Genomic DNA, 23,319 nt, shown 5'->3' with positions numbered 1-23,319 from the left:
CCCCTAGGTGTGCTACTTGTTGTTTGTCTGCCTTTGGGGGTGTCAGCTTCAGGGGTGCTGTCAGGAAGGAAAGAGGCTACAGCCTACAGTGGAGGTGAAAGAGTGGGGAGCAGAGACAAGACCTGAGTCGAGTTTCTGGGAGACTCTGGGAGCAGGGGGGCCAAGAGGTCATCTGATTTGGTCTGGTGTGTTGTAACTACCTCCTCAGTTCCCCCTCCTCCCTTCCAAAAATAATCCCATCCTTTGACAAAAGTTTTCTGAAGTTCTCTTTATTTTCTTTGCCGTGTGGAGCCAAGCCTAGAGGTGGGTGTTGGGGGCAGCCAGAGACAAGGCCACTGCAGGACTCAGGCTGAGCTGCCCCTGGCCGCCGTTAAGATTGAGGATCACAAGGGATCAAGCCCCTCCTGACCTCAGCACTAGGCTCAAGGGATGCGTTTGTCTCTCCGTGGGGAACAGGGTCGTGGATGGGGTGGCCTTCAGGCCACACTGCCCTAGGACCCATCTGCCACTTTATTCCCCTCTCTCACTCCGTAGGGACACAGCCCATACTTGGTCCTAACCAGGCCCACTCATTCCACCTGGTGATTTTCTCCTGGCTCCTCCCCCTGCGTGAAACCCTTTCCCTGCTGTCTAGAGAGGCAACCTCCCACGCTAAATGGCACCTCCTCAGTGGGGGCCTTCCCTGACCACCCCCTGGGGAAAATCCCCAGGCACTGGACATCACTTCGTTTTAGCCCTTCCTGCAAAAGCCCACAGCCTAGCCAAGAGGTGTGGGGGGCTTTGGGGGGGGCAGGGTTCTCAAAGAAAAGGGGTTCAAGTCCTCGGTCATCGGGGAAATGAAATAGAGCCACGAAGAGACACAGCTGGAGAGTTAGGTAATGCCAAGTTCTCGGGGCGTGGGAGCACTGGGCCCTCCTGCACGGCTGCTGGAGGGCTGGAGCAGCCGTTCTGGGCTTTGCTGCCCGCACTAGATGCGGGGGCGAGACGCCTGCGCCCGCCTGGGGGCCATGCCAAGCGTGTGGAGCAGTGGAAACGACTCTCACCTACGCCGCATGGGGGAAGGTGAGGCTGACCGGCTAATGCGGGGCCTTGTCTGCGTATCAGGAAGCCCGGCGCCCAAGATCGGCGGAAACCCTAAGCCCGACGGGCGGCGCCAGGGACCTCTCCGGCTGAGACCCCAACCGCGCGCGCCCCGCTCAGAAGGCACGTGCGGCCCGGGGCGGTAGCCAAGGGCGGGGGGGGGGGGTCCCTGGAGGGGTGCCGCCTAGGAGGAGACTGGACCCGCCCCACCCCACCCCAAGAGGCATCGGCCAGCCAGCCCCCCTCGGCCCCAGCGTGTGTCTTTGGGCTCCCGGCGCTGGGCGGGGTCTTTGCCCGACTGAGACCTCCGGTCAAGGCTTCGGTTTCCCCGCAGCGACAGGGAGGGCACACCTCGCTCTTCGCGTCAGATCCGCTGGTCGTTAGTGGTCTGCTCGGCCCCGGGGTTCCGGGCCCCTAAGGTGGTTCTTCAAGGGGGTGCGGGTCGGACGAGGGTCAGGACTGGGATCTCAGGGCCCCGCCCCTCCCTGGCCTCTCCCTTCCTCCGTGGAGACCTACCCCCGGCCGGGCAGTGTCCCCAAAGCAGAGGGCCAGCCCGAATGCGGAAGGTTCTGGAAAGATGAAAGGAGCCACGAGGTGTGGGGAAGGGGGGCTGTGAGGAGACCGCGCGGCCACCCCAGAAGAGTGCACCTAGGCGTCCCAGGCCGATCAGAGGCCGGAGACCTGCGGAGTCGCCAGGCGGGACCGGCTGACAACGGCTCGAGGCAGAGGAAGAAGAGGAGGCGCGGGAGAAGGGCGGGGGGCTGGCGCTCTCCGGAGCGGGTAGGAGTCTGGGGTCAGGTGGAGAGAGCGGCCCCTGCGGGTCAGGCTCAGGGCCCTGTCCCTCCTCTCCCCCTGCCGTCGAAAACTTTCTGGAAACGTTGTCTGGCTTTGCGGATCTAACCCTTTCGCGTGCTCCAGAGTCTCGTGCGCGGCCCCCACCGCCGGGCTCTGGCACCCGCCGCCGCCTCCGTGCCGGGGACTCACCGCCTCCCCCCGCCCGCGCTGCCCTCTCCCCCTCGGCCTCGGGGCCGGCCTGCTGCTCCGCGTCCCCCCGCGCCCTCTGCGGCTGGCGCGCTGTGGGTCCCCTTTGCCAGGCACGTGCGGGAGCCCCGGCGGCGCGTGGGGATCGTACGAGTGTCGCCCGTAGCGCATCCCCGTGCCGTGTAACCCGGACGCTCCGGGGCGGGGACGGCGCGGGATGGTCCAGGGCGCCCCCTCCCGGGCCGCGGCCATGGGAGCCACCAGGCGACCTAGCAGGGCGGGCCGGAGCCAAGGCGCCGCGGGGCCGCGGGCAGGGGGCGCCGGGGCTTCGCGCGGGTGACCAGGAGTGGCTGAGGCTGCTCCTCAGCACCCCGCTTTGCCTGGCGCCCGGAGTTACCGTGTGGCAGGCCCTGAGCCGAGGAGAGAATGTCACCAACAAATTGCCCAGAGAAGCCCAAGGGTGGGTTTGGAAGCATTTTACTGTTTTTCCAAATTGTTTTTTTTCCCTTTTTATTGCGTTAAGGAGGTGCAACCACCAACCGCCCTGAACCAGACCAGGCCTCACCACAAGAGCTACGCCCATGACCTTTGCCTTATTTTTAATGCTAAGATCTCTCCAGCAGGAGTTTAGGCCTTATCACGGTAAGCTGCAGTGTATGTGGAAACATGTTTTCCTACTGAGCCTGCGAAAGCAAATACCCGCCTCTCCTCTTTGAATATTCATTCCCACCAGATATAAAAGCTCCTCCTACCCTTTGTTCAGGGAGCCATGACTTCGGAAATGATTCCACATGGTCTCCTATTTGCAAATATACCTTACTTTGTGAGACAACTACTTCTGGTGGAGAGTCTGATTTAACTCACCAGGAGGGGAACCCGCTTTGGTTTCAGCAACAAGAAGAGAGGGTCTGAGAGCGCTGCAGGGCCTGGGCCTCCAGGAGACCATGCCGCAGTTGGCAAGGTGGCCTCCACTGTGACCTGGTTAAAAGCTTATCAGGTGGGGAGAAGCTGGCAGCTACTGAGAAGGGCACAGCCCCCACTGGGTGGTAAGGACCCACACTCCCCCACCCTCAGGCTCTGCAGTCTTGGAGCAGGGGCTGAGGGTCCCCAAGACAGGCGTTCTGATGAGGGAAGGGGGTAAAGCCCTCGCCCCCAGGTTTTATATGCATTCGCCAGTCACATTGCCCTGCTCAATTTCCATCCCTTTTCTGGATGCAAATTTTCTTTTGGGGATCCATTTCTCCCCTACCATTGGGGGTAGGGTGCTGTAGGCACATGACACATGCTTGGCCCACCAGAGCATTTGCTGAAGCAACTCCTCCTCTCCCCTGGGTCAAATGGCTACCTTCACTTTCCCAGGGAGGCCCTCTGTCCTTTGGCACAGTAGTTTCCCCCATTATAAGCTTTCTGAGCCCCACGAACCTTACCTTTCCAGCACTGGGCACAGTGGCTATGGGCGGGACTCTGGCAGGGCAGGGACCAGGTAGATGTCAGCGCACAGTGTGTCTGTGTCTCTAGTGACTCAAGCACGTCTGGCCCATGATGGACACTCAGAACATGTGTTATAAATGAATAAGGGAGTGAGACATCTCAGGAAAGGGTCGGTGGAGGGATGAGGTGAGGGATGCTCAGGGCAGGCCTGCCAAACTCTCACTGTGCCAGAGTCACCATCAGCCTCTGGAGAAGACCAAGGAACTGTGCTTAGAACCATGTTTTGAAATGCATAAAAGTATATCACATTACAAAAAGACTACTGATATTGAAATGCAAATATCAAAATATAAAAACACACATTTGTGATATAGAAATATCTGTGATTCTTTATTAACTCATTAACTTATGAGATAAAGAGGCAGGACTAATAAATACCAGAAACATGAAATAGTTGTGTGTAACCATTATTGAAGTGTCTGCAACACCTATAGTGAGTGAAAAGCTCTGTGATTTGTGTGTGGCAGTCACAAGCACTACTGTCACCTTGGGCCCTCCAGGACCAGTTCAACTGACCCCATCTTATCAAGAGTAATGAAGAAATTGTCTTTCAGAAAATTTGCAGTCACATTACCCAGGGCATGCACAGAAGAAGAAATCTTGACTTGAAATGACTGTGGAACCAAAGATTCTCCTCCCCACGGAACCAAAGGACCGGGGCATGACCGAAACACGACCGGAACTTCAAAGTCGGACTCTCATCAGAAACGAGGGGTCTGTCATTCAGGAAGATCTGGTGTTTAAATTCCTTCCCCACCTCATCATAAATGTTTAGAACCTTACCATAAATGCTTGAAGCCCACCAATCAAAACCTGTCCTGCCAGCATTTCTGTGCGCCAGGCTGTTCTCCCTAACCTCTTAAATTTCACCCCAAATCCTGAATCAGGGAGACAGACCTGAGGGCACGCACCCCTGTCTCTCTCCAGGTCGATCTCGCAGAATAGAGCTGAATTCTTCTCCCAAAAGCCGATGCTGTAATTAATTGGCTTGTTTATACACATCAGGTAGGAGAACCCCATTTTTGTGCGGTAACACTGCTCATTCTCCTGGACTTTGCTGCCTCCATTCATAATTGAAGGAAATACCAACTTTCCGATAGAGGTTAAGAGGTTAGTGAAAATAAAGATGGATTTTTTTTTTTCCTCATCTCAGCTGGACCTGCCCAATTCTGGATCCCTGGCCCACAGGTTAAGAAGCCCTGTGAAGAAGGATGGAAGGACTGGCCACCTCCAAGGACTGTCCCAGAAAATCTCCAGGAAGGCAAAGTGAGCTGAGGGCTGGCATGTAATCCCAACACAGAAGGGCATTTTCACTCTGTGGGAAGCAAGAACAAAGGAGTAGGGGCCCCAGCCTGGGGTCTGGAGGGAAAGTAAGACTTTTCTGGGCCCACTTGGCTCCATCCTCTCCTGGGTGGGGGGTGGAGTTGCTGTCCCCAGGCATGAAAAGCTGAACCCTTAGGTGAGGGGGTGCCCCACCCTGGGCCGCAGGGTGACAGGCAGAGCTCACCTGCCTGGAAGTGCCTGGAGGGAGTCTGAGCTGCAGGCAGGCCCTGAGGAATTGATTACTGCAAAGGCACCGGAGCAGTGGACACTGGCCAGGAGCCCAGGAGCGAGGCAACTGCTGCTCCTGTTTCCGAGGGGAAAGTTGGGAGTGCAGAGGCTAGAGTGAGGGTCAGGCTAAAGGCCTCCCAGCACTGGGACAGCAGGGCCCAGGCCCAGAGAGGCTCTCGGCAACAGTGGGCAGAATGAATGAATGAATGCATGCAGGAACTAATGAATCAAGGAACTAATGAATCAAGTGGGCCTTCCCTCACTATGATGTCACTTCTGTAAACCCTTGGTGACTTCACCCCCTTAGGCTTCTGCTCTCTTTCCATGACCACCCCACTTCCAGCCCCCTTCTTGTGGGAGCACCCTGGCTTTCCTTCAGGATGTCTCTTGTCACCAGTGACAACCCTGGCAGGGCAGTCAGGCCTGGTGCTGACCCATTATCAGACAAGTCATGGGTGTGTGTCCCTGACATGGCCCACAGGACCCCCTCCTGGGATTCTGATGGGGCAGAGGTGAGGAGGCATGGAAAGGCAGACTGGCTGGGGGAATCTGGAAGGACTGCCCTCAGTCTCCACCACCCAGACCCCTATGGCTGCCCAACCCCAGCCATCAGTTTTGGGGTATGGCCCCCTCCAGCCTACTCACCTAGCCCCTCGCCCACTCTCCATCCCTCCAGACCTCACACTTCCCAAAATCAATCACCGTTCTTCTCCCCGGCCCTGGTGCTAGGCAGTCCCATTTCTGACAGAGGCCCTGTACTCCCCAGGCATTAGAGCAGAATCCCACCCTCCTCCTGGGCCTCCCTCATCCCTGTTCCTCCTCTCCAAAGCCAGAGTGTGGAGGGGGAGGAGACTCAGATAAGCTTCCCAAGCTTTAATCACTGACGGGCCATCTCAATTTTTACTGTTTTAACAATTTTCCTTAAATCAACTCATTTTGAAACTTAAATACACATTTAGAAAAAAATTTAAACCCTTTATATCACAGTCCAAATGAAAAACCATTATCCTTTGCCACAAATAGAAGATGCCTGTGAAAATATAGGAACACAGAACAAGACAGTTTCCCCCAGAAGGCTCCAACAAGGCCCAGTCTCAGTTCACCAAGTTCATTAGCAAGTAAGGAGAGCAGCGCTGCTGTGTCAGCATTGGAATCAGGCCTGCAGGAAATCCGAAGCTTCATCACTAGCCTGGCCTCACCTGCTCCTGGCATCAACACCTCTGCAGAGGCGCATGCCCAGACCCTGGGGCATCCCGCCCCAGGTGCAGGCCTGGGCTGGAAGAGGAGGATAGATCTCTAACTAACGTCTCCCAGTCTGAACCCACCCCCAAGAGTGAGCCTCCTGATGTCCTTGCAGCCAATGCTGGGAACCAGGACTCAGGAATGGTGCCCAGGCCCAAGCAGGGAAGTGGCAAGGGCGCTCCCCCCAGTTCCTGCGCAGGACAGTCCCTTTACTGTCTGTGCCCTTCCCGGTTCCACAGTGGGCTGGGGAAAGCCTGCAATTAGGACAGAAAGAAGGTGTAAGCGCCCTGCGGTGAAGGAGGAGGCGACGCTGGACCGTTAGGGGTCGCAGTCCCCATCACTCTGTGGTTTCGCCTGCCTCCTGCCCACCTGCGCCTGGCACCGGGAGGCCAGCCCCGCTGAGTGTCCAGCACCCACATGCATCGGCTCTCTTACTCCTGAAAACGGCCCATTATCCCTATTTTGACTGCCCGTCCCCAGCACCCTTTATCCGGCAGACTAGAAAGAGATTACGGGAGGGGAAGAGCCCGTGGGCGTCGGTGCAGGCAGCGGCCACTCCGCTGAGCCTCCCAGCTGGAGGCAAGACCAGCTCCAGCTATACCTTTCCCCTGCCCCCACCCAGACCCCTCAGACCAGGGGGAGAGGCCTGAGGATCCCGAGTAAATGGGTCTGGGATGCCTGTGATGTATGGATCTGGGGGAGGGTTCATAATGGAGATGTTACCGAGAAGGGGTTGTGAGGTCCCGGCGTGCCGCCTCCACCGCAGCCGACCCGCACTCACGAAGGCTCCAGCCTCGACCTACCTGAGGCGGGAGCCCGGGTTGCCCAAAGCTCGGAACGCGCCAGCGCACGCGGGGCCGCTATCCCCAGACGGGAGGGCGAGATCCCGGGCGCGGGTCGCCCACTCCGCCCCTCGCGGTGCCGGTGGCGGCGGCGGGTGATGCGGCCCCTTTAAATCCAGGCCGCCCCGCCCTGCGCGGCCGACTCCGCGGCGGCCCCGGATTCAGGCCGGGCCGCGGCTCTCGCCGCCCAGCCCAGCCCAGCCCGGCTCGGCCCGGCCCGGCGCCGACGCCGCCCGCGCCCCGCAGGAGCCGTCCGCGCGGTGCCCGGCCCGGGCCCCCAGCTCCTCCCCGCCCCGGGGCCGGGGCCCCCGCCGCCCTCTGGCCCCCGCGCCCCGGCCCCGGCGCCCCGGGCCATGCAGCCTCGGCCCCGCCGGCGCCCCCCGCGGACCCGAGGAGATGAGGCTCCGCAACGGCCCCTTCCTGACGCTGCTGCTCTTCTGCCTGTGCGCCTTCCTCTCGCTCTCCTGGTACGCGGCGCTCGGCGGCCAGAAAGGTGAGCCCCTCCCCCGCCGCGCGCCCCGCGCCCGCACCTGGGCGCACCTGGGCTCCGGGCCCGCGCGGGCTCCGGGCAGTGGCCGCGGGAGGCGGCCGGAAGCCGACGCGAGCGCCCCTTCCCCGCCCGGGCGGCGCGGGAGGACGCCCCTCCCATCCTCGCCCCCACTTGTTTGCTGCCGGAATCACGAAATTCTCCTCCGGCCTGGACTGGGCCGCCCCGCCGAGCGGTTGGTGGGTTCCCGTGCGGCGCTCGGCCCGGCCTCTGAGTACAGTTATGCCGATGTTAGGGTGGTTGCTCCCACTGGCCAGCTGGGGACCTCGGAGTTCTCAGACGGATAGAGACGCAAGGTCACAGAGGTGGCTGTGACTAGGTGGTCCCCAAGGTAGCAGCTCCAGGCACCTGGGCGTGAGCAGGCGGTGTTTCTGAGACAGGTGTGAGGGCGCAGCCAGAAGTCCGCGCATCCATCCAGCACTGCAGGTCCTGCTCCCGGGGGGCTCGGCAGCCCTCCTCCGCAGAGACCTGGGTGCTGGGGAAGCCTTGCTGTGGCTGCTGGCCTGGGGAGTGTGTGGAGGGCTTCATGAGCAGCCAGCCCAGCCCGGCCACCATTAACTTATTTTGTGTGACCTCATTGGGCCACCGCCCCCCACTTGAAGTTTGGTCAGTCTGGCCAGTACCCTCAATGGCCTTCGGAGTGTGGCCAGCAGACTTGGGGCAGGGGCAGCACTGGCTGGAGTCACTGGGCGTTGGTTGAGGTGGCTGGGGCTTGTGGGGGGCCTTGGCCCAGGGCTCAGGAGGCGGGCGCAGGCCCTTGTCCACTCAGCCTGCAGCGCAGGAGGTGCTGGGAGAGCTGCTTCCTTCCTTACTGCCTCTTGGCCTTCCTGTGGGAGGCCTCAGCAGGATCAGGCTGCGGCCTGCTAACCCTCTCATCACTCTCACCTTCTGCTTCCTGTTTCCCAACAGCGCAGTGAAGCAGGGGAAGGAGCTGGAGCCTTCCTGATCCTCCAGGTCCCCTCCTGGCTCCTGCCTGCCCAGCCCAGCCCACTGCAGTCCTCCTGTTTGGGTGGAGGCCTGGGCTGCCCTTGGGGCACAGGGAGGGCATGGCTGGGGCAGAGTTCTCTACAGCTCTGTACGTGAGGTGTGCCACCTGGAGGGAGAGCATGGCTGGAGCAGAGTTTTCTGTAGGTGGAGTATGTCACCTGGGGCATGGCATTTTGGACCCTTATGGAGAGTGGCTACGTAAGCAGACTGGCATGGAGACCAAGGTGGGACCATATCCGTCAGGCTGGAGCACATTTGTCCCATTGTGGGTGAAATGACGAGCCCTGGCGCCATGTCTTTGGCCAGGCTGCAGTTCCTGTGTGCCTCCTGCAGCAGCCCCATGTCCTCAGCCTGATGTCAGCAGCTGAAACGCAGGGCCTCCACTAGGACACCATCTCTGGGGGCCTGGCTGGCCACAGGGAGCCAGTGTCCCAGAGCAGTGGAGTGAGGGGGATCCCAGTGGCTCCATTAGGGCTCACTCTCCCTGAGGGGAGCATCCAGGAGGCTGGCACTTCAAGGCTCTGGTGACAACGAGAGCACCCCCAGCCAAAGAAGTGTGGGGCTTGGATGCAGGGGTCCTTGTCCCTGGGGCACAGAAGCCCAGGAGCCGGTGAGGTGAGGGGGTGTCACTGTTTTGGGGGGCACAGGAGGACCAGGTCTTTGGAGGCCTCAAGAGAATCTTGAATCTGGGCTCTCTCTGAACCTTCTCATTGTTAGATGTAGACAATTGAATTAAGCCTATGGAGATGCCATACTGGCCCTTGGTTTCCAGTTTGCAGCGTGGGGGGAGCTCAGCATATGGCTGGCCCAGGCACAGATACTTAGAAGAAGGGCAGAGAAACCCAGATCTGTAGGGAAGGGTGGGCAGGAAGCCAGAGAGGAAGGAGGCAGCAGAAGCAGGTAGCATCCTGGAAGCCAAGGGCCAGGAAGGACACACACGCCCTGGCAAGACAGAGCCTGGATACGGGTTTGGGTCCATCTTTGACCAAATTTGTGCAGCAGCTCTGCTAGCTTGCAGACGAGCCCTCAGCCGAGCACCTGCTGAAGGCCCATCCCCAGGGAGGAGAGCACACCCTCCAGGGGACTGGCCTTGGCCACGTGACCCTCTCCAGTGTCCAAGCTGTTCCCTCTCCTCAGTCCTGGGCCGGGCTTACCCCCCAAGCAGCCCAGACTTCAGCAACGATGGACACCCTCCTTGACCACTGGGATGGTGGGTGCAAGTCTGGGAGAGGCGGTAGATACCTGCTTCCTCGCCACGCCCCAGCCCCACCTGTAGCTTAACAGTCTCCAATACTCTGGCCACAGCCACAGTCCTTCCCTGGGGCCAGCTGCACCTGGGGCCAGGCCCTCACCCCCCACCCCACCACCACCCTGGGGTGCGAGGGTGTGGATGGAAGGAGAAGCCAAGTGCCCCTCAGCTCTAGCTCTCAGAAACTTCTGCCCTGCCCCCCAGAGGCCAGGGGCACCCCAGGCCTCTGCCCCTCCCATCGTTTGAGCTGCCTTCCTAGCCCACTCACCACTTGAGTCCAGTCACCCAGCCCATGAAGGTTGTGGAGTGCCAGGATGGCCTGGCAGAGGCCTGGCCTGAGGCTCAGCCCATGGGGGTGCAGTCACAGAACTTGAGTCTCGTCAAGGACAGAGTGGACCCCTGACCGGAGAAGCCAGGGGTGAGGGTTAGGTGTGGGAGCTTGCAGGCAGGGCGGGAACAGGGCAGGCTGCTGAGGGACAGGGCCTGCAGTGTTCAGGGAAATGACAGAACGGTGGGTGTGGGCAGGAGCCAGGCCCAGGAAGCCCTGGGAGGGGAGGCCAGGGTAGAGAGCAGGGTGATTCAGGCAGCAGTGCCCAGCACTGCCCCACCTGGGGCAGGCTAAGGCTGGACAGAGCGTGGCCTACCTAAAGGTCCGAGGAGGCCAGTGAGGGAGAATAGGGGCAGCAGTGGGGTGGGCGTGAGGCCTTCTCACCCCCCGCTTCACAGAGGGCCCTACCGCAGGGGGCTGCCTTAGGCGTGGCTAGGGGCACAAGGGCTGCCCCTGCAGGATTCAGTGGCTCCACCTCACTGGGGTGGGCATTGGGGACCAATAGGCAGGTGCGTGGGGTCTCAGCCAGGCAGGAGGGAGGCCACCTGCAGTGTCTAGGCGGCTCTGAACTCCCTGCTGCTGGGCTTCAGCACCTCCAGTCCCCCTCCCTGTCACTGGCGGTGGGGTAGGCAGGTGCGTGTTGGGGGTGGCCAGCTCCCGTTCAAGGGGTCGGGTTTCCAGGGTAACCTGGCCTCTGAACCCTGTGCAGAGCCTCACGCATCCGGATCCGGTAATCTGACTCTCTCTCCCTCCCCCACAGGGCTGTCCCCAAGCTCAGAAGCCGGGAGTGGCCTTGGCCCTTAGCCCCAGGGGGCGGGGTGTGGGAGGGAGGCTAGCACAAGCTGGGTTTAGAATGCCTCAGGGAGGATACGGCCGGCACCCTCTCCCTCTCCCTCCTCCTCCGAGGGTCTTCCCTTTCCCCGGACTTAGCACGGAGACCTCTGCCCCCCCAGCTGCAGAAGGGGGTATGTCCTGAGGTAACCAAACTTTGCCTTGGTTGTGACCTTTGGTGCACAGGGCATGCTGAGGGCTGTGACCCCGCCAGGGATCAAGGAACAGAAGTGCTGCCTGGAGTGGGAGAGGACTTCTGGAAGGCGTCCTAGACTGGGAGACTTTGAAACCAGGCCTTGAAGGCTACATGGTTTTTCCTTCGGCCCAGAAGAGAAGGGAGTCCTAGGCAGAAGCAGCAGCATGCGTGAAGGCATAGCCGGACGATGAGGCAGAGGAGTTGTGTGTGATGGCAGATAGAGAGGGCAGAGAGATCAGAGAAGGTGCTGAGCGTGCCCTAGGCGGGACCTGCCGGCCCCAGCTGCAGGCAGGGTGGCCTTTGTGACATTCTTGCTTGCTGGGCCCTGCCAGACCAATGGAGCCAGACACTTGTGCCCCGGGGATTCCTCTCCACCGTCAGGCAGTCCCACCTCTGTGCTCTCCTGGCCTATCTGCACCCCTAATGCCCCAGCGGGGGCCAGCTGAAGGTTCTGACACAGGTCCCCCAGGATGGCGTGCAGACCCTTTTAAGTAGCCCAGGCCCAACACGGGGTCTCCAGAGAAGCAGGCCTCAGGGCATTCAGAGCTCGTGTCCCCTCTCTGCCCACGGACTCGGGAGTGATCCTGGGCTAGTTTCTCAACTTCATTTTCTCGTCTGAGCTCTGGGTGCTGTAACTGCAGCAGCCCCCTCGGGTGTGAGACTGACAGAATCCAGGGCTGGTGCCCAGTGCGGAATGAGCAACCAAGGCCTGATCCTGACGACAGTGATGGATGGTCCCTGAGGCTCAGCCCTACTTGGAGGAGGGAGAAGGAGTCCAGGGAGGTTGTCTGTCCCCAGAGGGCCTTGGGGGTGGGGCTGCCTGTGGTCTCCTCTGTGAAGGGGGCTGGGGAGCAAAGTGCAGAGGCTGAGAGGAGGGAGAGGGGAAGGCTGGGGGCCTAAGAAGCCCCTTGAGGAAGGGCTGGGTCCTTGGTCCCTGGATGGGACCTTGGGTGTCCCGTCTCCTGGAAGGAGCAGATGGTGTGAGAAGAAGCCAGAGGGGCTCTGGGAGCCGCCCGATGGAGAGAATCCAGTCTAAGGCTGCTCCAGCCCCTGCTTGGGATTGTCCCACCTGGGGCTGAAAGTGATCCTGCAGTCCTCCCACTTCAGACACCTCCTCAAAGGAGGACATATCGGGGAGAGGGCTAATCTCCCCGGTGGAGGCTTTTCTCCCCCAAGTGTGAGCGTGAGTGTGACCTCAGAGTGTCCCGTCTGTACCCTCAGAACTGATGCAGGTGGGCTATAGCACAGATTGGCTGGCACACTCAAGGGGCAGTGGGTCAGCTCCAGGCTGCCCCCTGGTGACAGCGTGCACACCACCCACAGGCGATGTGGTGGACGTGTACCAGCGGGAGTTCCTGGCGCTGCGCGACCGGCTGCATGCGGCTGAGCAGGAGAGCCTCAAGCGCTCCAAGGAGCTCAACCTGGTGCTGGACGAGATCAAGAGGGCCGTGTCGGAGAGGCAGGCGCTGAGAGACGGTGACGGCAATCGCACCTGGGGCCGCCTGACGGGTGAGCGGCGGAGCAGGAGGCGGCGGGGGAGGTGGGGCTGACCGAAGGCCAGCCATCTGACCCGTCCCTTCCCGACCCACCAGAGGACCCACGACTGAAGCCTTGGAACATGTCGCACAAGCACGCTCTGCACCTGCCCACCGTCTTCCACCACCTGCCGCACCTGCTGGCCAAGGAGGGCAGCCTGCAGCCGGCCGTGCGCGTGGGCCAGGGCCGCACTGGAGGTAGGGGCAGGCGGGAGGGGCAGAGACGGGCCGGGCCGTCAGGCACCCCGCCGTGCTGACCCTCGCACCCTGCAGTGTCGGTGGTGATGGGCATCCCCAGCGTGCGGCGCGAGGTGCACTCCTACCTGACGGACACGCTGCACTCGCTCGTCTCGGAGCTGAGCCGGCAGGAGAAGGAGGACGCGGTCATCGTGGTGCTGATCGCCGAGGCGAGTGGGCTGGGGTCGGGGGACATTCAGAGGAGGACACGCGCACAAAATAACAAGGAGAAATGAAAACAGCAACGTTCAGAAAAAGCTACCAGAAGTTCAGCTGTCAGTTTGATTCACAAATTTATCAAGATAATGTTAACGAGAAACATTTTAGTGCCCCCTCTTGGAGATGCCAGTTACCTAGTTCGCCACCCCCCCCCATGGACCGAGGTACCCCAGAGGGCTTTTTCGGAGGCACCTGTGGCCCCCAGGCCCAGCCTTACTTGGCCCTCAGGATGGGGGCTCACTCCCTCTGTGTGTGGTGCCATCCGCAGCCTGCACCCTTCCCTCAGCCCCTTCTTCCAGGTCATTTGTGGTGGCAGCCCAGCTTAGGGAGGGCACTTGGTCTCCCCACAGACTGACCCACAGTACACCTCGGTGGTGACAGAGAACATTAAGGCCTTGTGAGTACTGGCAGCCTGCAGAGCTGGTGGAGGGAGGACCATTGATGGGCTCTTGGGTGGGCAGGTACCTGCCTCCCCCTTCCCTCTGTGGGAGAGGGTGCTTCCCCTCTTGGCTGAAAGGCGGTGGAGATGTAGAGGTGGCCCAGCCCCTCTGGAGCCTCACTGCCTCGGTAGGATGGGTGTGGTGTGGGGGGATGTCTGCCTAGTGGGCCTTAGGAAAGGGACTGGATCTGGCTAGCTCAACTCTGCCCCCACTCCAGTCCCTGGAGGTTGCACACCCACTGGGCCTTCCTGTCCCCTAGGTTCCCCACGGAGATCCATTCCGGGCTCCTGGAGGTCATCTCCCCTTCCCCCCACTTCTATCCTGACTTCTCCCGCCTCCGAGAGTCCTTTGGGGACCCCAAGGAGAGAGTCAGGTACTAGCACCCTCTGCCTGTCCTCTCAGCAGCCCACCCACCTGTGCTGAGAACCTAGGCTGTTGGTGTCTGAGCCCCGGGCACTTCCCTTCAGTGCCTCTGTTTCTCCACTGGAGGACCTCCGCCTGGGGGGAGGGTGGTAGCCACCCTGGAGGTGGAGGGTTCTGAGCTCCTGAGGCACCACCCGGCCCACAGGTGGAGGACCAAACAGAACCTCGATTACTGCTTCCTCATGATGTACGCGCAGTCCAAAGGCATCTACTACGTGCAGGTCAGCTCTGAGACCCTGCTCTGCCCCCACCCCCGACCCTGGCTGGGCCTGGGTGGGGAGCCCTGCCTGCCCCTCTGCCATTCTCAGTCCGGCCCCCTTCTACCCCCCGCTGTGCAGCTGGAGGATGACATTGTGGCCAAGCCCAACTACCTGAGCACCATGAAGAACTTCGCACTGCAGCAGCCCTCAGACGACTGGATGATCCTGGAGTTCTCCCAGCTGGGCTTCATCGGTGTGCCACCCCCATCCCACCCCACTGACCTGACCAGAGCCCCAGGCCTGCCCGTCATCACCTCTCTGTCATCACCTCTCAGCCCGCTGTAACCTGCTCCCCATCCCCAGTACCATGCAGTGTCATGCTGTGAGCCTTCGCCCAGATCGGGCCCTGCCTGGAGTGCTGGCTGCGGCCCCTCCTGGCCTGCTCCCGCCCACTCTCTGCATCGGGGATATTGGGCTCACCATTCCCATCTGCCTCCTTGTACCCACCCCTCCCTGCAGCCAGCCCACACGGTTTGCTGTGAGACCCTCCCCCCCCCACAGGGATTAAGAGGAAGTAGAACAGGGCAAAGCTGCCCACTCAGTGCCCCGTTCCCCCCACTCCCACCTCCAGGGAAGATGTTCAAGTCACTGGATCTGAGCCTGATTGTGGAGTTCATTCTCATGTTCTACCGAGACAAGCCCATTGACTGGCTTTTGGACCATATTCTGTGGGTGAAAGTCTGCAACCCAGAGAAGGATGCGGTGAGCAGGGTCTATACAGAGGCGGGTGGGGCGGTGGGGTGTGCAGCCTCCAGCGTGGACTGTCAGCCTCCACACGCCGGATGCAAAGAAACTGCTGCTGGCTGCGGGAGGCCCTGGCCTGGGAGGTGGGACTGAGCTGAGCGCCCTAGAGTGTCACCCTCCCTCCGTAGAAGCACTGTGACCGGCAGAAGGCCAACCTGCGGATCCGCTTCAAGCCATCCCTCTTCCAACACGTGGGCACGCACTCCTCGCTGGCAGGCAAGATCCAGAAACTGAAGGTGAGCTGTTCCCCACTTGAGCCTGGCCCAGGACATGCAGAGCTGGGCTGAGGGCGGGGCAAGGGAGTGGCAGGGCAAGTCCGGGCCCCCTCTAGCACCGGTGGTTGCAGGACAAGGACTTTGGGAAGCAGGCACTGCAGAAGGAGCACGTTAACCCACCGGCTGAAGTGAGCACGAGCCTCAAGACATATCAGCACTTCACCCTGGAGAAGGCCTACTTGCGCGAGGATTTCTTCTGGGCCTTCACGCCTGCGGCAGGGGACTTCATCCGCTTCCGCTTCTTTCAGCCACTGCGTCTTGAGCGGTCAGTGCCAGCACCCACAGGTCCACCTTGGAGGAGGGTGGCTACCAGGGTATAGCCCTCACCATAAATTTCTGGACCTGCATATGTCCCTCTGTGACCCCCAACAAATTACTTAACCTCACCATGCCTCGGTTTCCTTGTCTGAAAAGTGGGGCTCATAATGGTAGCTACCTTGTAAAGACTAAGTCAGGCAGTGCCCACAGGAGCTCAGTGACATTGCCCATCACCATCGTCCCTATGAATAAGGCCCTGGTTGCCTGGTGCAGCCTGCCCTAGGGCCCAAATACTGCTCCCCTGGCCCAGGCCTGGCCTTTTCCCTGCTGGGCGGCCCCACCCCTGCAGCAGCTCACAGGCCTGTCTGGCTGCAGGTTCTTCTTCCGAAGTGGGAACATTGAGCACCCGGAGGACAAGCTCTTCAACACGTCTGTGGAGGTGCTGCCCTTTGATGTGAGTGTGAAAGGTGTGGGTGTGCACTGAGGCCTGCCCTCCCCCAGCCCCTGACTTCAGCCCCTTGATTTTGCCCCCAGAATCCTCAGTCGGACAAGGAGGCCCTACAGGAGGGCCGCTCAGCCACCCTCCGGTACCCCCGGAGCCCTGACGGCTACCTCCAGATTGGTGAGTGGGGTCAGGTAGGCAGAGGTGCGGGAGAGGCTGGGGGACAGGGGCCTTGGGACAGCCTCTCAGCGCTGCCCTCCCCCAGGCTCCTTCTACAAGGGTGTGGCAGAGGGCGAGGTGGACCCTGCCTTCGGCCCCCTGGAAGCACTGCGCCTCTCCATCCAGACAGACTCTCCGGTGTGGGTCATTCTGAGTGAGGTGCGGTGCGGCAGGGCAGGGCGGGGCGCCGGGAGCTGTTGGGAGTGGCTAGACCAGGGCTGGCTCCGAGGCCCCACTAACCCTGAGCCCTGCTCCTCTAGATCTTCCTGAAAAAGGCTGACTAAGCCAAGGGCTCCTGGCTGCACTTCACTGGCCCTGAAGCCCAAGAGACCTGGGATGTCTGGCTGCTGCCCCTGGAGGGCCAGTCCAGGCGCCGCCACCCCAGCCTGAGGGGTCCTGCCTGGTGACCGCTGGCGGCCTGGGGTCTCTGCTGGCCTAGAGGCCCCAGGAGCTGGTGCTGCCCTGCGCCGGGCCACAGGAGTAGGTAGGCAGCCCCCACACTGTGCCTGAGGCCGGCCCTTGAGGCCTGGAGCAGTTCGCACTTGAGGCCTGGAGCCAGGCCGGTGGAGAAGAGCTTCTTCCTGGGTGCCAGCTGTCTCCGGCGCGAACACTGGAATGCATATACTACTTTCTGTGCTGTGTTTTTTATTCTTGGATACATTTGATTTTTTCACGTAAGTCCACCTATACTTCTATAAGAGCGTGACTTGTAATAAAGGGTTAATGAAGTGCACGCCTCCGAGGGAGAACCCCGAGCTCCGGCTGGTGGGGGGAGACCCGGCGCCCCCAGCGCCACCCGCAGCCACGCCTGCCACGGAGGGGGACTTGCCCTCTGCGCAGTTTCACACGTCACCCCCATTTCCTGGGACGGTCTGGGCCGCCCTGTTGGTCAGTAACTCGCGGTGGAGCGGGCGCGAGCCCGGGGCCAGGTGCCCAAAGCTGCCCTCGCTCCATGAGGACCCCCCACCCCTTGCTCCCCTTAGCTCCCATCATCCCGCCCCTGCTATGGCGGCCTCTCAACCGAAGGCATCTCCTATTTCCTCGTACCCCCTCCTTCCTGGGTCTCAGCCCTGTCGTCGTTCACGGTCCCCAAGGCCCCGCTCATCTCTCCCCCCTGGGTCTCTGACACAATTTAGGATCTCCTGCCTTTGTACAGGGGACCTTTGTACATGCTGTTGCCCTGCTTGGAAAGCTCCTCTCCTCTGCCAGCTCGGCTAAAAGTCACCTCTTTAGGGACACTGTTGGCCACCTTCCCATGGTCTGGTCCCCCAAGGCACTTGGGCGTTTTCTTGAGAAAGCCTAACACGACTACACTGACCATCTTCGTCGTGGTCCCCATGGCTTCACGAAGGGCGGGGTGCCTGAACACTTATACTGTTGTGGATGACAGGGACCAAGCGCTGACAAGGTAAAAAAGTCCCTGGTGTCGGGTGTGAAGGCCAGGGGACAAGGGCGGCTAACGGTCAGTGGAGAGCAGGCCTCCGAAGAGTTCTGACCCCGGCAGGAAAGGGCACCCGCGGGCCCGGTGTGTGGCTCCAGGGGCTGGGAGCAGGCAGGAGAGAACTGCATCGAGCCCCGGTCCCGGGGAAAGGCCCCCTTCCTTCCGCGGCCGCGCCCCTGCTGCCCCCGGGAAGCCCACCTGGCCGCTGCGACCCCGGGCCGGGCCCCTCCGACCCAGAGAACGCGTTCGGGGTCCGGTCACAGGCACTTTAATTCGAGACTTCAAAGCGGGGGTGAGCAACCATACCCCGCCCTCCAGGAGGCCCGGGCTCTTCTGTAGCTCCGCCGACCCGGCGTCCTCCGTCTCAGGCCCTGGGCAGCAGCATCCGGAGCCGTCCGAGGAGCGCGGCGCGCAGCGCGGCCGGGATGAAGTGGGCGAGCAGGCCGAGCGCCGCCAGCACCACCAGCAGCCAGAGCGCGCGCGCGCTCGCGTACAGCGGGGCCAGCCTGCGGGCGATGCTCAGCGGAGGTGGGGGGGGCAGGGGCGGGGCGGCCAGCGGCCCCGCCCACCAGCCCTGCCGGGACCGCCGCCAGGGCCAGCCCGCTGGACCTCCCAAAGGGGCCCGCCTCCAGCCGGCCTCCTGGGACCGTCGAGTCCCCGCCCACAGGCCGCCTCTCCCCGCCCGCCTTCCCTCCCGGGAGCCCCGCCCCGGCTCTCACCGTTGCTGAGCCGAGCGCGCGTAGCCCTGAAAGTAGCGGAGGCGTGCGAACAGGTAGACCAGGCCGCAGAGGGCCGCCGCACCTGCGAGCGGGCAGGCGGGGCGCGGTGAGCACGCTGGCGGGGCCTCTGGGCTCCAGTGCGCGCGCCCCTGCCCCGCGCCCGGACCTTCGTGAAAGAAGATGCCGGCGACCCAGAGCGTGGCGAGGAACAGCGGGAAGTACTCGCTGCAGTTCACTCTGCAGGGGGCGGGGCGGCGTGAGGGCGCGGCCGGAGGCCTCGGACCGTGTCGGCCCGCGCCTCGCTCCTTCCCGCCCCGCGCCCTCCCGCCGCGCCTCACTGGGCTCGGTAGACACGCTCGAACTCGGGCGGGCCGGTGGTGAGCGGCGGCGACACGCGGAAGACCCTCCGCGCCGAGATCACCTGCAGGGAGAAGTAGGCTGGGGCCGAAGGGAGCGGGAGTCAGGTCGGGCATCAGGTCGGGCCGCCGCGACGCCTGCAGCCTCCCCCGGGCCCCGCCTCCACGCCGGCCCTGCACCTTCTTTTCTCCCTTCTCCAAGCTGAACTCGTCACGACTCCCCTTTAAAGGGGACTTCCCGACCCTGCTCGTCTCCGGGCTTGCCCAGTATCCACGGACGCTTAATGGGGAGGGCAAGGTGCCGGCCGGGGGCGCCCTGTGAGTGTAGGGGGAGGAGAATTATAGTCACGGGGACTCCTGCCCAGAGGAGGGGCTGCAGGGGACTTTGTTCCAGCAAATCATTTGACTTGCAAAACACAGGCAAATACCCAGCTCCCGCTCACTAGGCCTGGACCTTGGCTTTGGGGCCCCTAGGCAGGGAGAAGCAAGGCCTGAGGGCAGAGCTGGCTGCATCCTTCCAGGTGCAGGGGAGCACAACAGTCCCTGGTCCGCCCCCTACAGAGCCACCAGGAAGGACCTCCTGACCCTGCTTCAGGCCCGGGTCACTCAAGCCTGGATACGTGTGCTTCCACTCTGTGGCGTGGGCTCCTGTCTCAGTTTTCCTGTTCAGGTGCTCTGGACTCTGGCATAAATCTGACAGACATCCTCTTTCCTGCCCCTGGGTGATTGCAGCTGGAACTTTTCTGGTCCAACCCCAGGCCTCCGGGGTTCTGGTATAGCATGGGTGGGAGCCGAGGGTGGGCTGGCCTGAGGGGAGCTCTGTGGGCAGGGGTCCTTGATCCCAGGCCAGGCCCCCACCACACAGCCCCAATGCTGGGTGTCCCCCACTGTCTTCCTGTAAGTACTGTGCTCTGGAGCCCTTGGTGCCAGGCCCTGGGCAGACATGTCTCATCTAAGTGCACTGTGGGTGCCAAGGGTAGCCGTGCTAGCACAGTGTAGGGTCTGGAGGGGTCCCTGTGGCAAATGAGTAGGGGCTGAGGGCCAAGCTTGCTGGTGTGGCTGTAGGTGAAGTCAGCCCATCTGCTTGGTCCCTCCAGGGTCCCGGTCCCCAGCTGTGCCTTGTACTAGCCTATATGCTGTGCGGCAATGGTATCCCAAGCAGCAGGGCTATCTGACCCGAGAATGCATCCTCCAGGGCCAATCTGAGATATGCACCAAGCAGGCCCCTTTGGGGGCCTGGGGAGCAAGTTCCAACCCCTGTCCAGCTCCACATGGTCCCAGCATGAAGAGGGTGCCTTTGAAGGCAGCGCTGGAGGATGGGCCTTCTTGCTGGGATACCCAGAGAGGAGACAGCTGGAGGAGGCAGGGACTGGCTGGAGCAGGTCTGCACCAGGCCCGTGACTGTCCCACTTCTGTAGCCAGCACCAGAGCACCCAGCATCCTGGCACACCCCCCAGGGCCTACTGTCCAACACAGCTGGGTGCCCCACCTGCTCTCTGAAAGCCCCCTGTCCTCCTCCAGGGTTTTTTATGCTGGTCCAGGGGCTACCACCCCAACCCCAAGCCAGACACCTGGCATGCCTACCTCAGTCGTCCCTAAGGGCCTTTTTCTATCCCTAAGGGCCTTTTTCTATCGCTGCCTCTCTTGGCCTTGGTCCTTGCCCAGGGTTTCACAGTTTACGCTGCAGACAGCCCTCCACGGCTTCCCCCCTCCCCACCTGGGAAAAGTGCAAATCCTCAGCCCTGGGGCATCGCAGCCTCCAATGGTGGGGTCAGAAGAGCATGGGCACCAGGAGTCTGGGCCGGGGGCCCTGCCTCTTCCCTCACCTTGGCCTGGGCCCTCCAGCACCTCCCCGGGGTCTAGAGGGCAGAAGGCAGGCTGCAGGCGTGTGAGGCCCACCCACCTCCCGAACAAGAGCCTCCCCACCTTGCAGCAGGACTCCCAGGAGGGTGACAGTGGCCAGAAGAGCCACCTCGTCCTTCATGGTGCCTGCAGCTCTGCCGGCCTGGCTGGCGTGTGAGAGGACTAGCTGCTGAGCTCTTTTCAGCCACTGTGCTGCTCGGAGGCTGGCCCAGGAGAGGAAGAGTGGCCTGTTCTCCCCACCCCTTCTCGGTGGAGGGGAGTGTGGGGGAGGGGCGTAACCATGGCCAGAAGGCCAGGGAGCCTGGTTGGGCTGAGCAGGCGGAAACCAGGGCCAGGCGGAGCTTGGGCAGGAAAGCAGCCAGCTGGGGACAGCCCAGCCACTTCCTCCCAGTCCTTGCCCCTTCGAAGCCTAGCCCTGTGCTGGCAGAACGCAGCCTGTCCAGCCTCGAGTGTGTCCAGCTGCCATGTTGTCCCAGTGTCCCTCAGGGCCTGCACCCTCAGCAGATCCTGGTTGGCTCTCTGTTCCTCCCTTTGTCCTGAGTCTAGTCCCAGGAAACTAGGGGCTCCTACCTGAAGCCCCCACTGCCACCACTTCCCATCTATCACCAAGTCCCACTCATTCTCAAATCCACCCCCAGCGCTACCTGCCAAGCCCTGCCCTGCCCCAGTCATCTCTCACCTTCGCACAGGTCACAGGCTCCTCACGAGTTCCCAGCCTTGAGCCCCCCATCCGCTGTACATGCCCACTTCTCTGTTTCCCTGCCCCCACATCCAGGGCTGCTTTGTAACATGTGCCTCTGACTGAGAGCGTCCCGGTATCGGGACCACAGTGGGCACAGCCACGGCCTTGCTCCCCACCAGGAAACCTCATGTCTGCCAGCCTCACAGCTGCTTGCGCTCCATGCACATGGGCCATCCCGAAGGCTGCCTGGCTGGCCTGGCAGGGTGGGTCACCCCCCCTCAGGATGGCTGAACCCATCCTCTGCCAGGCCTCTGACCCCAGAACAGTCACCTGCCATTTCTGCCTGCCCTGCATCCCTCCTTCCTGAGGCCCCGACCCTCTGCACATTCAGGTCCTGTGGTCCGGACAGCGCTGCCTCCTGCCCCCCCAGGCCTGTGGGCTGGACGCAGGAGCCAAAACTGACTGTGAACCAAGGCTAACTCAAGATGGTGAAACGAATTCTGGAAACTTCCTTAGAACTTTGGGAAGGGAAGCTAGGAGTGAGGAGGGAGATAACCGAGGGTCCACTGGTGACTCTTCGCCACCCTGAGGAGGATGGAGCCAACATGTGGCCATGCTGCAAGGAGGGAGGTGGCTCATGTCCTAGAGCCCTGGGACCACCATGCCTGGAACACCCCCCTGGCTGTTCAGCCTTTCTGTTTTGTAAGACGACCACTTCTCCTTTTGGCTCAAGCTGGTTTGAGGTGGGTTTTCGTCAGTGGTGGCAGAATCCAGACTGATACACAAGCACAAGCAGAAGCTGGCGAGGCCCCAAGCAAGCACAGGCCATGCTGTGGGAGGGACAGAGCAGCTAGGTCCTCGGGGCCACTGCTACTGCACCTGGTCCTGGGCCACCGTGGTGCCCTGGTGGCCCCTGCCTAGTCACTCGGGGAGTTCTCCATACATCGGGGTCATGTGACCTTGGGAGCTCTGCCCTTGCCACCCACCTGGCCTCCTTCCTTGCTGCCCCCAAGCCTGGGTTCCAAGCCTGAGGGCTTTTCTGTCTGCTGGGCTCCCCAAGAACCACTTTTCTCTTCTTATCACCTGGCCAATGCCCAGTGAATGCCCTTTGGCCATTATCACCCCAGGGAACCAGCAGTTCCCCAGCTGGGGGCTCTGTGGGTTCCTCAGGGGCAGGGCTGGGTCTCCATGTCTGTGCCCCGCTTTAGACGAGGCCTAACAGTAGTAGAAGTATGTGCTCAGTGATGGGGGAATGACTGACAGAAGCTCGGGAACGGACAGGAGTGCCTGAGAGCAGATGCCAAAGGCGTCCTCAAGCCCCCTCTCTGCCCACTCAGCCCCCTTCCTCCCTGAAACCTGTCCTGACTACAGCCCCTGCTCTGATCTCCCCTCTGGCCCCAGCCTGGCCTGCCTGAAGGGTGGGACACATGCCGATGGGTGTGCTATGTGCCAGCGTGTTTGCATGAACCGTGTGTGTCTGCACATCGTGCTGCCCGTAGGGCAATGCGTTACACACCTGGGTGTCCCTCAGGGCCCCTGTGCTTGTGAGTGTCTCCGAGCTCGTCCACAGGCCGGCTCTGTGTCCATGGGTCTCCGCATGTGTTCAGGCCTCCTCTCTGCCAAGCTCTCGTTTCCTCTGAGGCCCAGACCTCCTCCCTTCTGAGCTCGCCCCTTCTGTCCTGGCGACAGGAAGCTGAAGCTTAACATCAGCGGCTTCTGAGGAAATCCCTGGGCAGATGTCCAGGCAGGGACTGGGGTCTCAGCCCCTGGAGCCTCCCCAGGCCCCTCGTTCTGCACCTGCCTCCTTATGAGCTTGCCCAGCCTCTTGGGCCCTTGCCTGGGCTGGGCCTGCTCAGGCTGACAGAGGTCTAGCCTAAAGCC

At 61.8% G+C, this 23,319-nt stretch overlaps 2 protein-coding genes across 7 annotated transcripts; one reads left to right on the top strand and one right to left on the bottom strand.

Moving 5' to 3' along the window:
- Positions 1-4,722: 4,722 nt before the first annotated feature.
- MGAT4B (alpha-1,3-mannosyl-glycoprotein 4-beta-N-acetylglucosaminyltransferase B) lies at positions 4,723-17,106 on the top strand. 6 transcript variants are annotated; one of them, XM_058548032.1, is made up of 15 exons: positions 4,723-4,818; positions 12,649-12,834; positions 12,918-13,058; positions 13,134-13,267; positions 13,667-13,713; positions 14,016-14,129; positions 14,325-14,400; positions 14,518-14,632; positions 15,011-15,141; positions 15,312-15,419; positions 15,530-15,723; positions 16,092-16,170; positions 16,251-16,338; positions 16,424-16,536; positions 16,638-17,106. In XM_058548032.1, the coding sequence occupies exons 1-15, from the start codon at positions 4,764-4,766 to the stop codon at positions 16,659-16,661; spliced, it is 1,605 nt and encodes a 534-aa protein (XP_058404015.1). In that variant the 5' UTR covers positions 4,723-4,763; the 3' UTR covers positions 16,662-17,106. The 6 variants fall into 6 exon arrangements, with proteins under 6 accessions (XP_058404015.1, XP_058404004.1, XP_058404031.1 ...); XM_058548021.1 differs by lacking the exon at positions 4,723-4,818 and adding an exon at positions 7,372-7,680 and having other exon boundaries at positions 16,260-16,338; XM_058548013.1 differs by lacking the exon at positions 4,723-4,818 and adding an exon at positions 7,373-7,680.
- A 432-nt stretch (positions 17,107-17,538) lies between these two features.
- LTC4S (leukotriene C4 synthase) lies at positions 17,539-20,911 on the bottom strand. Its single transcript, XM_058548086.1, has 5 exons — positions 20,820-20,911; positions 18,876-18,975; positions 18,704-18,774; positions 18,538-18,619; positions 17,539-18,324 (listed from the first exon to the last, which is right to left on the bottom strand). Exons 1-5 carry the CDS (start codon positions 20,875-20,877, stop codon positions 18,183-18,185), a joined length of 453 nt encoding a protein of 150 aa, XP_058404069.1. The 5' UTR covers positions 20,878-20,911; the 3' UTR covers positions 17,539-18,182.
- Between the last annotated feature and the right edge of the window lie 2,408 nt (positions 20,912-23,319).

Source organism: Diceros bicornis, chromosome 1, assembly GCF_020826845.1.
Source record: "Diceros bicornis minor isolate mBicDic1 chromosome 1, mDicBic1.mat.cur, whole genome shotgun sequence".
Classification (NCBI taxonomy): domain Eukaryota; kingdom Metazoa; phylum Chordata; class Mammalia; order Perissodactyla; family Rhinocerotidae; genus Diceros; species Diceros bicornis.
Note: the sequence above shows the minus strand (reverse complement) of the source record. Positions and strands in the feature narration are given on the sequence as shown.